The following is a 12,936-nucleotide window of genomic DNA, read 5'->3' as shown; positions in this document are numbered from 1 at the left end:
GTAAGACTGATAACGCACACATTCAGCTGGTATAAAAGAGTTTACTGTTCTGTAAACAGCCATGCTGACTGCAATGTTGAAGGAGAAAAGAAATTTTCCAATAGAGTAAGATCTCCCACAGCTATCCTGTCAATATGTCAAATAACCTATCAAATTAAGGCCTGTATTTCCTTTTGAGTAAAAAAGCATCCAATACATTGATTACTTCCAGGGCAATGTTTAAGGCTTTATGCAGAGACAGTACTAATACAAATTGAAAGCAGCTGCTCACTCAAGTTTTATTCTGACAAGAATGTGGTACTTCCCAGCTCCTGGGTCTTAGCAAGTACTGCCAGGTCCCACAGAACAAATATACCTTTGAGACCCAGTCATCTTAAAGCCTCACGCTTAGGATGAAGCCATCCACGTGAGCTGGTAACCACCCGCAGACACACACATCCTACAGCAAATGCAAAAATCTAACTTTGCTTGCTTGCAACAGAAGAGCTGCATTACCTTGCATTTGGGAAGAACAGTAAAACATACTCTGTCTGTTTTAGCTGCACTATTTTGCTTTTGGCCAATGGGTATCTCACTATCTCAAAGAGGAGGGATTGTAACACGCTGTATATCCTGAAGGGACTAGCATGCTTAAAATAAGCCAGCTCAGTTCAATCACCATTCACTAGGAAACACAAAACATTTGATATACACTAATTTGTTGAGTCTGGATAATCTGATTTTGCTTACAAGTCCTCAGACACCTTTGGCAAAAAATTAAATATGATGTTTTCAACTACTGAATTGATATCTTCATCATTGGATGAAGGAAGATACTGGAACAGCCCAATGAAGGTACACAAAAAGCATCTGGAGCAAAGAGATTGCCAAACATTTCAGGCAGTTTAGTGAATGGAAGTTTAGGCATGCAGAAAAACAGCCACCAGTAGAAGTTCAGCTGATATTTCTGAACACATAGTAGTCATTTTCCTCTAATAAAGCAGCACTGCAAGATGCTTCCTTTGTTTTCCCAGGTAAAGCCACTACAACGTGGAATACCAGGGCATGCAAGCATCTTCCATACACCCTAGAAAAATTAAGCTTCAAAACTTTATCCAAGTTATCTTCACGACTGATTTCAAACCTCCCTGTAAGGCAGGTGATGCACTCAACTTAGAGTCCAAGCCATCAATACTTAAAGGATGAACTTACATTTTTAATAAACACACTTACCTCAGAGGCTTGGCTAAATGGAAGCGATGCACTCCTCATTGGTAACATTAGCACAGACTTCATCTTTTCACTTTCCGCATAGTCCACAGGCCGCAAACCAAATATATTACTGGCAAAACAAGCATAGATGGGTTTAAGTAAATAAAATGTGACTTGATTCTCAACTAACTGGGTGCATCAGCTGGGTAGTTTTTCCTCCCCCTCTTTCTTATTAATATGCAATTTCAGCTAAAATATACAAAGCTTCAAGTAAGAATTGCATGCAAGACAGATGGATACTGAATTACAAGCTGCTGCATTCAGCTGAGGAGAAAGATGTTCAGAGCAGCATGTTAAGTTAAATAAACTACAGCCCTTGTTAAACTGTTTTGAAATGCACTTTGATATCATTCACAAGACCCAGAAATTTCAGCTCTAATCTCTCACTGCAGTCACAGAACCAAGAAAAAGCATTTCAACTCCAAAAACAAACACATTCCACACCCAAACCCACCAAGCAGTGTCACGCAGCAGCCACAGGAAAATACTGCTAAAAGCAAAACACACAAAACAAGCCAAGCCTTGGTAACACGACCCTTTATGACCATTAGCACTATACTCCTTGTCCATATTAGCTTCCATGCGTGCCTGAGCTTTGCAGGTATCAACCCAGCCACAGAAGTCACACTGCCAAAACCCTGCTGCTCTACTGCCGTTTCAGCTAGTGTTGCCATTACATCTTATGGGGCAAGCCAAGCGCAGAACTATAGGCAACTGCAGATCTATCAACAAGGCCCAGTAATTCAGCAGCTCTTGAGGGCTAACCCTTCTGCCTTAAAAGATACCTCAAAAGTTCCTATCTACTATGTTATTAAATATTTGACCTTGACATGGTTATGCTTTTATCAGAAATACTGTTTACTTCCTACTCAGGAACTGTGACTTCCTCACACTTCCAGAATTTGCGCACACGTCTTACCAAATATTCCACAGAACACCTACAGCCAATTCATTCAAATTTTAGTTCGCTGGTAATTTTGTTGATTACCATTCCTATTACATGGCATCTCTAAAGCTATCTTCCAACATAGGCGTTTTATAGGTATTAAATATGCTTGAGATCCCTTTCCTCCCCCATTCGTTTAACAGCAGTCAGACAGATGTGGTTTGCTATAAACACGTCATCAAGCTCAGCCATGATGTATCTCCTCTTTGCAGCTGCAGGACAGTAGCGAGAGTAGGAAAACCTGAATCTGCAGAACAGGTGTAATAACAGCCATTAGGAAACACGCTCCTCTGCCAGAGCACCTGGAAGATATTCTGCTTGCTTTGCCCTTTGCAGGAATAATGGCTACTCCAGCTGAACCTCTTCTCCCCACCGCTAGAGCCACCAGTGGCTCTAGCTCTCCAAAGAGATAGTAAGACCTCTTGAAAAGGGGGAAGCTTGTCACAGAGAACAAAGCCCTGACTCAGTATGTGCAACCTGGCAAGCTTAGTCATCAAAACAATGAAACATTTAAAAAGGTCAAAAAACTGCTGTTGCTTTCAAGCAGTCTCTTAACCACATGTCCCTGCAAAGAGAAGAAATCGAAGGGAATTCCACAAAAGGCCACAACCTGATCCAGCCAGAACCAAAGCACAGATCATTAAGTCTTAACCTGGACTTAACTGGGGATTTTGGGCAGTGAAAAGTTAGAAGATTGATCGGCCCTTTCTATCCTCCTGACCGACCACCGCTTGCTAAAATATGCTCTTCAGAAAACAATGCTCCACAGAAATCACACACCCCCTCACGGGAGGGCCCGGGCTGCAATTGCCAATGCCACAACACTGCCAACCCCCTAGCACTGCTGCTCCTAATGAGCCAGCAGCTAGCACAACACAAATCCTGTGGGCTGAAAGGTAATTGGGCAAGCCCCAGCCCAGCCCTGCAAGGTGCAGCCCATTAAACACTGTCATGCTGTTCCCGCTTTGTCCTGTGCCATCTGGCTGGCTTTTGGCCTGTCTTTAAGGGCCGTATCTGTCAAACTGCTGCAGGACATTCCTTTCAACAATGTATCCCAGAGAAGCACGTATTAGCACGTACACTAAGATCATCTTTAAAATAGATGCCTGTGCCTTTACTGAGGGGGAAATAAAACCACTATGCCAGCTGGAGACATTTGGAAGCTCTTTCCTCCCTCTCCCCTGCAATCAAAGCCACAGTAATGTCCTTGGTTGCTGCTGGGGAGGGGGAACCCACACTCATGAATGTTTCAGTTCAGGCCAACAAGTTAAATACAAAACAGTATCTTTTGCCAGTTAAACTGTACAAAATGGAAGTCCAGCTCCACCCTCTGTATTCACTCAATTCTGAAGCTTTCTTTTTCTCCTCCGTTTAAGATCATTCTTAATAGTGTATTGCAAATGCTGTCTTACCATTATGAACTATCGCAGAGTTAGTGGCTGTTCATACAATGTTAAGGTGCATCAGTTAAAGTAAACTGCAACAAGATATTTAAAAGCTCAGATTTGAATAAACCCACCCATCATTTGGGCTGTTGTGTATATGAAAAAAGCATTTAAGAGACAAGAGAGAATGGCTCAGGAAGGAAAAAAAAATTATTATTTTTTTTTTTTTTAAGAGTTTTCACATACTTTTTACAAAGAATAAAGACAAAACAGATTTGTTCTTTTTACATAGGCACCCACTAACTACCCAAGAAGTAAATAATCATAAATCAGAAAGACTTCTAGTCCCTGTAGTTCTGGAACAGTTATGCGTGCAGGTAGTCGAGGAACCATTCAGCATGATAGAAATGGCTGTTGTTTTTTTAAATTCTGCGAACAGGATCAAGGAACATGTGAACAGCTGTACCAGCACAGTTGAGGATATGGTACAGAAATGAGAAGCATAAGCTGCTGCCAAAAAGACGTGCTCAATTCTGTCTTCATTCAACCAAGTTAAAGAACAAGAGGAATCTCCCGCCTCGTTCAGGTTGGGAAAAAAAAAAAGAAAAAGAAAAAGGGAAAATTTTGATCCAGTTAACCCAAACAAAACTAAACAGGAAGTATGTACTAAGTCCCCCGATGCGAAAAAGCAGTGTTTTAAAAAAATATCTATGACAACATTTTCCTGCCCCTGCTAGAAGGTCAGAAGGGGTCTAAATGCGTGCAACTGCTTAACGAGCTCTGTGCTCCAAGATGACAGATGCAATTGTCACTGCAAGAGACAAGCAAGCGCATCTGATGCTACAGCCAGAATACAAGGTCTCTAAAAACACTTCTGTCTACCAGTGCAGGTGGGCTTTTTGCGAGCTGATTTAAACACTCAAGAGTCAGATGTATCCTTTGATGCAAAGTCTCCTATTAGTCCGTCATCGAGGTAGTCAATAGTCAGTGGCAAACTCTCACAGCCAGAACAAACTCCAATCAAAGAGCAGAAGGACGCCTGTGCTGAGAACAAAGAGAAGCCCAATGAAGAGCGATGCAATATAATCTGCTGAGTATGACGTTACTTGAGATGACAGGGGCTATCTTCAGGACTGGCAGATCAAAATGTCTTACGAAAAAGCTTTAGGAGGATTCAGTTTATGGCACAACACGGCTGAAATCTCAGCTACGAAGAGCAGAATTCACTTGCTGCAGTCAACGAGAAACTTAATAGCTACTTTCCATACATTTCAGGAAACTTTCAGCAAGTAAGTGACCAAACAGAACACAAAAGATAAACACCAAGAAGGCTCTGCCAATTTTTTTAGAAGCCCCAAACTTGCAGAGTTTCCAATACAGGCAAGCAATAGCTATAAAATACTTCAGGTGTGAGAGTGGAGCAGCTGAGAACTCTCGATTACAAAGCTACTTACTGTTCCACAGCCGAGCATAAACCAAGTTTTTCCTCAGTCTCACAGAAGAGTTCAGTACTCAGCAGAAGACCGGCAACCAGGTCCCAATCCTGCAGTGTAACTAATTCTCATGCAGAAATCTGACCAATTTTGGACTTACCAATCAGCACTCTTATTTTGGGTGCCAAACCTCAGGAGAAGCAAATTGAATCCATGTAGCCAGAAACACCAGCTTAGACACCCAGAATAGGGCCAGGTTTCTAACTAACCTGCTGCTAGCAGGAAGTTAGGCACACTATCTTGCACTTGGATAGTGAAGCCTTGCACTATCCTGACTTCAACTCAGGAAAAAGCAAAGTTATGTCAGTACCATGGGCCTAGCACCTCCTGGAATCATCTGCAGGTTATGATGATTTTTGCCCCTATGTCATTCCTAACTTCAGACCTGAGTATCTCCAAGTGTTCCTACTCATCTGGAATTGTTCAGAATCTGACTTAAACTACAGAAAGACAACTAACACACCTGGAAAAAAAAATAAGGCAACAAAACAACTTTTACTAATGCTAAACTTACTGTGCATGAAGAACTGGTAAGATAACCCATTTGAATGAAAGCATTTATGAAGTGCTGTGAAATTGCAAATGCACACATCTCATTTTTCAAGTCACTTGGCTTGCTCTGAAGCAAGGAAAAAAGAATTCAAGAGGGTGAGCACATGAAAAAACCCATAAAAATATAAATTAGCTATGTGTAGGAGATTAAGTTAAAAAAATTAACTAGATCAGCAGGACAATTAATAGGTCCACTGGTCCATATAATATTTTCTATTTGCAGTTCATATCTTTCCCAGTCAGTGAAAACTTTGAATGGCAAATGAAGTGCCACAACTGCTAAATCTTGCAGATTTCCCAAAAAATAGCTTTGCTGAGAAATACCAAAAGCCAAGCATTGCTTTCCTAGAAAATCAGGTAGTTCTCATCCGCACTCCCTTTCTCCAAGGGATGTGCAGCTGCTCCATGTTACACACAGTTACTTCCTATACTCTCTATACTAAAATGCATGGGAGGCAGGGGGAGAAAAATAGGAGACTAGTCTGACTCATATTGGAATGAGATGTACTTGATGGGTCTCCAAACCCAACAGCCTAAACCTAAGCTAGCCTCAAGCCTCAGCCCTCTGATGGCTAGTGTTGCACTCCTATCTGCACATCTCATTACCTGAGGTCTCTTGGAAAGTGGCTATACTTGCTCACAGAATTATGAATACTGCATACCTTAAATGAAACATTTCATCCTGCACAATTATCAACTGTCATACTACATTTCAAAACTACTGCTTTAAGCCAGCTTTTCAACACAAGCAAGGCTTTTATTCCCATAGGTCAACCCACCAAAACACAAACACACATTAAAGCACAAAATGGAGTTAATTCTACAGTCAAAACAGGAACGTGACAGTTTGCTTTTTTGGAGGGAGGTTCATGCTACATTTTACAGGGTTCCAAGTAAAATTTGAATACTTTCAGCATGTTCACAATTTTGAACTAGGCTGAATAAAAATGCTAAGTAACCATGCTGAACTGAAATCTTTCCCCCCCGCTGAGGTAATGAAGAATTACTTTAATATGCTAGGATAAAGAGGGCCCTCTCCTGGGCTGAAAGTTAGCTCATTGCAAGCCTGAGGAGCCTATACAGGGACCAAAACGAATCTCTTATAATACAAAGGAAAAGAGGAAAAAAAAAAAAAGAACAAATCAATCAGTTTGGCAATACCAGTTTGGTACAGTTCTAGCTTACATATCGCATACCTTTAAAGCTGTGTATGCCTCAGAAATACCCCTAAGTAAATAAACCTTTTAGATGAGAACTGAATTCTGCTCATCACTGCTCAATTTCTGCTTAAGAAACCCTAGAGTCATAATGTGGAGGTGGGCAGATCCTCCTCTTAAGCACAAGGAGGCCAATTCTAACCAGTCACTTTGATAAAACAACTGTAACTGCACCATCTGAAGCGATGACCCTGCTCTTGCTTCCCATTCTTAAAACCGATCTGCATACCCCAGGGATTTAGAAAAAGAATCACTGAAGTAAAGTAAGCTTTTTGTCAGAGACATCATCATATAAGGGTGCCTGCATTCACTGAAAGAAAAAAGTTTCCACATTAAAGAGGGCTTTCCACATTTGGAAATCCACTTACCTAGACAAATCCAACCACTCCTTTTAATTAGGAGAACTACCAGAGGCAGTAGAAAGAGGAAAAAAAAATTTTGCAAAGTCATGATTCAGGGAAAGTACCTGGCACAATAAAGCAAGGAGGGAACTGGCAAACTGGCGCTCTTAAGCCTTGGCCACTTTGTTCTTGCTCACACTGTTTCCTGGTAATGGTTGGAAAAGGTGGGTGAAGTCTTACTTTTCAAGCCTCAACATCTTGCTTGTATGCCTTCCATCATTACTGCAATAGTAATGTGTGCAATAACATTTCAGGCAAAGTTACAGAGAATCTATAGAAAATTCAGAAACTTCAATTTCCCCTCCCTCTCCCCAAAGTAAGGGGAACAATTGGATTTTTGCTAAAGCATTTCTGGCTTCATCTGCAAGACAAAGAAGCAAGACCAAGGAAGGCTAAATTTGTTCCCAAGTGGATTTTGAGGAGGAACCCACTCCCCTTCCCTCCCCCCGCCCCAACACAAAATCATTTAACTTCTTACCACTTTTATGGATACTGATCACATAAGAATTTTACTATAGACATTTAAAATTCCTCACTAGACATTCAGCTGAAAAGCTACTTGAGTGCCTAAGAAAATATATATAAACACCCGCAAAAGATCCTGAACACCCTAGAGGTTAAGTCAAGGACATTGCTCATTCAGAAGCCATAAGAAGCCATTTTGGATACTTAGAGATACTGCAAGAGGTAGCTAGTTTCAGGAAACATACCAAAATTAGAGTTGTGACATATCTCATGGCACACTATTTTAATGTACTGCTGAATATTACCTGTATTCAACGAAAAGCTAAGGCAAAACGAGACTGACACAAATCTTTCCTTCAATCAAAGAAAAGCTTTTTTCAACAAAAGGTCACACTTGCTCATACAAGGTAAGCTAAAATAGGATCAGCTTTATCTAAGTTTGGGAAAACACAGGTAGCAGAGTCTGTAAGACTTGTAAGTGACCTGAGAAGCCCAGTGTCAGCGTTTGGAGATTCTGCTGTGCAAACCTCCCAGTGCCCAAGTCCTGTCAAAGAGCTGCACCAAAGCTACCATCTGCGCAATGCTTTCAAATGCCAAATAGAGAAGCAGCGCCACACAACCAGTCACAGGTACTCAAATGGCTTGAAAGTTAGCTTCTAAAGTTGTTAGCTTTTCCAAGTGTAATGCGCTGGTCTTTGTTGTTCAAGAACACAGTGAAGATGAACAATTGATCCTTGTTTTACTTTTTCAGGTTTAAGTTTCTTAAAAACAGTCCTAACCTTGAATACAGTGGATTAGAGAACTCTACACTTTTCAGCAGAATACCCTATTTCTCTAAGTTTCAAGAGCAAGTATTGTGAAAGCAGCTGAAGAGATTAAGCTGACCTTGCTTACCCCACTTCACAGGGCTAGCAAGGAAATTGATGTTTTGCAAGACTTCATCTTACCATTGTGTTACTACACATCCACACCTAATGACAGCACGCATTGGACCTAGTTATGAATTCGATGCAGTTCCTGGTACAGCAATACTACAATACCTAAAACCACATTTAGTGTCTGCAACACTGCTAGCTCTGTACCTGTACCATTTGTGAAGGTAGGAGACACCGGTCTGAAACACTCAAATCAAGCAGTGTAGAAGACAAACAGCTGTACCAATTCTCATCTGGTTCAAGTTACATACATCAATTACTTGAGATTCAGATGTCTTAAAAAAAATTAAGACAAACCGAACGCAGAAGACGACACATTGAAAAGAGGGACATAAGCATAGTGGAGCATACACATCCCCCCCACCACACACACTGCATAATAAACTGCATATACTGTAGTAATAGTTTTGGTTCATATTTAACACACACTCCAGAAGTTGTAGGTGGAACTAATGCTACAGTTAAAATAACTTTTCACATCTACTCACATTGCATCACGGGAGGCACCATGCAAAAGCAGCAGCTCAACTATATCCACGTGCCCATTCCTGGCAGCATCATGAAGTGGGGAGTCATTCTGATAGCCGGTAGTATTCACTAGCGCTCTGTGTTGTAGCAACAGCTCCACCACCTCTTTGTGTCCATGATTACATGCCTCGTGCTGGTTGAGTAAATCAATAAGTAGTGATGAGAAAACTCAAATGAAACAGAACTGAGAGAGAGCATCTGTCACACAAATTAACACATTCATTTTTAAACATCTCTCCGTACATGGCCATGGAAGATGATGCAAAGACACTGCATTTCGTTCCTGACATGAATTAACTTTGGAACATGGTATTAATAAAAAGCATAAAAAGGAACTGAGTAGAAACCAATTATGTGTAAATCAGACTACAGAGAGAACAAAGCCTCCCAGATTACAGACTATCAAGGGTACTCTTCGGAAAAGAGGTTATGGTCAAAAAGCACCTTTTATTTATTTGCTTAATTCAAGTGTGCAGCACTCTTCATTCAACCACTCAAAATACTTCAAAAAACAGTAAAAAACAGCTGAGGGCATTAGGAATCCATAAAACACACACATTGTAGACCATGGTCACGGGTGAAGTTGCAGACACTTGCAGAATAACAAGCTGATAAACTTGTTGACATGTCGTAGCCTAGCAAAGGAAAGTTGATTTGGGCAGGAAAGTAGTTGCTAATAACAAATCCTTTTACCATTATTTATCATCATTCCTTCACTTTGCATGCATTTAGGTGACAATGAATTATGGAAAGGGGACTAAAATATAGAAGAGGACAGAAGGGATGAAATGAAATCTAATCAAAAGATAAGATGACAAAAAAAAACCCTACAACACTCACCAATGGTGTCCAGCCAGCATTGTCCTTAACATTAGGATCAGCTCCATTTTTCAATAGCTGTTCAACAGCTGCTAAGTCACCCTACACAGGGAAAGAGTTATCATCAAGAGATAAAGCTATACTACCAAAATTAAAAAGATGCAGATTAATTTAGTTTCAATAAAAATGCATTGGTAAGTCTTCCATACAGGAACTGTCAAGATAAACATTTAACGAGCTTGGAAACCATCACTATATAACAATACTGTATGTGCAGAAGTACCTGCACATTTTACTTAATCGAAGAGCAGTGCGAGTTAGGCGCAGATGACAATCTTAATTCAGAATACATAGCTGGACAAGTCTGTGCTGATCACAATCTACTCACTAGAAGCGACTGCAAGAAAGAGTCAGGGACATTTATTCAGAAGTTGAACATCCTTCAGATTTGAATTTTTTCAAATTATTCTAAATAATTAGTCTATTTTACCTATGCATGTTCCTAGCCCATGTGCCTGACAAGCTTGTCGCTCAAGTCAAAAGGAAAAATGAAAACATTTCTATTTAACACTACAATCATACCCATACTGAAACAGACAGAACCTTTATCTCTGACAGCTACTCCACTGCAATAGCTTTCACTTGCATGTCTAAATTTGCAGAAAAGTACTTTTCTTTTGAGGTGAGGGGGAGGAAAAGTACTATCCTGAGGTTTTACTGTAAGGGAGAAAATATATGTAGGAAAAAGGGGAAACTGATGCAGAGATTATGGTAACAAGGTAGAATTTGAGTAGAAGCAAGGTAAACAAAGCAACTGGGCAGAATTTCTGAATCACACATTTTGATACTCTTAAGTCAAGTATAGGAGAGAAAGTTTGTATGACTGGACCATATATAGATGCAGCTACAAACAGCCAAGTAGGAGCCTCCTGTGGGAGCCAAGGCATGGAAGTCTGTAGCAAGAGTCCTTTAAAAAAGCAGGCCAAAAAGGAAATCAAGAGACTGGAAGCAAAGAGAACTCTGAACTCCTCTCCCCCTTCTTCTTGGAGCAGTCCTCCAAGCAGCCTGAGCTTTCTGCATGTCTTGCCACACCAAGGCACTCCCCATCCTGTTCCTGAAACACAGAATAGCTTTAATCTTTTACTCTTTAGCAGAAGTTAATCCAACACGCAACAAATCTAAACTCAAAATTCTCACACAAAAAAAGCTCAGAATCACTGGCTTCACAGCAGTCAAGCAAATTAACATATCAGAATCAAGCTCCATGTGTCATATTCACAATCTAGATGTCCCAGAAAAATATTACATTTTAAGCAACTAAGGTGTTCTGATAGAACAGCATATTCTTTATGGCCACAAGGAAACACAGATATACCAAATCTGAACAGTTATTCAGGGGCAGCTTAGAGAGTGATCAACACTATCTTCTGTCCATAGAAAATGACATAATTACCTATAAGGAGGAAAATCTGAGCTTATCTGTTAAAGTTAAGTTTGCAAACATCTACTGCAAGGGTTTGACATTTCAACAGTACTCCTATATAGCAACAAGCACAGCTAATAATTTGTGTGGGCATTAGGTAGTATCACAGCTTTTCAAAACAGCTGTGTGAATATTAATTTGTAAAACACTACTGTAGTTTTATTAAAGGAAATGCTGCTGGTGCAGACAAAAGTACTAACAACATACACAGAACGAAAACTAGGTCCAAATCAAAATTAGAAAAATAAATGAGATTTCCAGTTCACAGAAGAGTTCTAAAGAGACGGGGATTTGGGAGAAGTTACAGAAAAAAATACATTGTCACTTCAGTCGTAAATGGAACTTACTCTCTACAGCTTGCAACTAGCTGTGAGATGACAGAAAGGGAAGCTCTTTCAGTTATACTGTACAATGTCTACATAAGTGCTGTCAGTCAGGATTACAAGCGATTTGTTAAGAAAATTCTTCATAGTCTGTAAATTCGAAGAAAAAAATATAGCCAGAAGTTTTCAATTCAAATTCATGGGGCATGCTAGGAAGGCACGCCTTTTATCCCCTAAGAATTTCTTAAAAATCAGCTACTATATTGTGAAAATTTGGTGTAAAATAAATTTAAAAATAAAAAATTGAAGCAGATCCTTAGCAGGCATATGTTAAGAGTCCTTCCTGCAAGGTAGTAACATCTGACAGTGATCCAAAAGAGTACATGCTTGACACATTGAGCGATTACCCACACACTTAAATGTTTTGCTTAATTATGAACCAGAAAAGCTTAGCACCGAGTAGGGTGCCAGTCCTACTTGTGCCAACCACAATACAAATACGCTTTTACTTTTAGGGAAGGACTTAAAGATGGAAGGTAAGAGACTAAACCTATACCCAGCTATTGTTTGGAGATTACTAATTCAAAACATACTACAACAAGTTGCTTGAGTCCCTTGAGTTTACTTGTTCCAGCACGACCACCATAAAAAACACCAATTCCAGATGCTTATGTATAGTGACAACAAAATGATCCAACTATTTTGCTCTACCTCTGCTACAGCTTGGCGATACTCCCCTGGGGGGGTGGGGGAATAGAGAGAGAGGGGGAGAGAAACCAGAAAGGCATTGAGGCCATCTATTGGCAGATCTAAAAGAAAGTGTCACATAAGTATATAGAGAGAAGGGTGTTCTCACAGGTATTAAAGAAACTTGCCTCCCAGTGTGAGTTCAGATCCCGCAGATGCTGATGGCGTAAGGCCAGAAAACCACTATCATTTGGCTTGGACCAATATCCCCCACCTCTCCTCTCAACCCTGTATCAACCACATCACAGGACAGGCATAGACAGATGGTCAAGAACTGCAAGTATACTTTTAGCCCTGTTGAAATTTTTCCCATTACACTCTTTATTATTTCTATTAACCACAGGTATTTTCCACTTAACAGTTACCTTTAAGTTAATGAAAACAAACTCTA

At 40.2% G+C, this 12,936-nt stretch overlaps 1 protein-coding gene across 1 annotated transcript in view; it reads right to left on the bottom strand.

Annotated features, from left to right (window-relative positions):
• The window catches only part of BARD1 (BRCA1 associated RING domain 1), a 46,165-nt gene that overhangs the window by 15,080 nt on the left and 18,149 nt on the right, over nucleotides 1–12,936 (bottom strand). Inside the window, exons 5-7 of the mRNA XM_085299320.1 lie at nucleotides 10,014–10,094; nucleotides 9,134–9,306; nucleotides 1,213–1,321 (exon numbers count right to left, since the gene is read on the bottom strand). Coding sequence (XP_085155446.1) covers nucleotides 1,213–1,321; nucleotides 9,134–9,306; nucleotides 10,014–10,094 — 363 coding nt within the window. The remainder of the gene's footprint in view (nucleotides 1–1,212; nucleotides 1,322–9,133; nucleotides 9,307–10,013; nucleotides 10,095–12,936) is intronic.

Source organism: Rhea americana, unplaced genomic scaffold, assembly GCF_003343005.1.
Source record: "Rhea americana isolate MKP2758 unplaced genomic scaffold, rheAme1 scaffold_15, whole genome shotgun sequence".
In the NCBI taxonomy this organism is placed as follows: Eukaryota; Metazoa; Chordata; class Aves; order Rheiformes; family Rheidae; genus Rhea; species Rhea americana.
The sequence above is the reverse complement of the archived record's forward strand: the minus strand, read 5'-3'. Positions and strand labels throughout refer to the sequence as shown.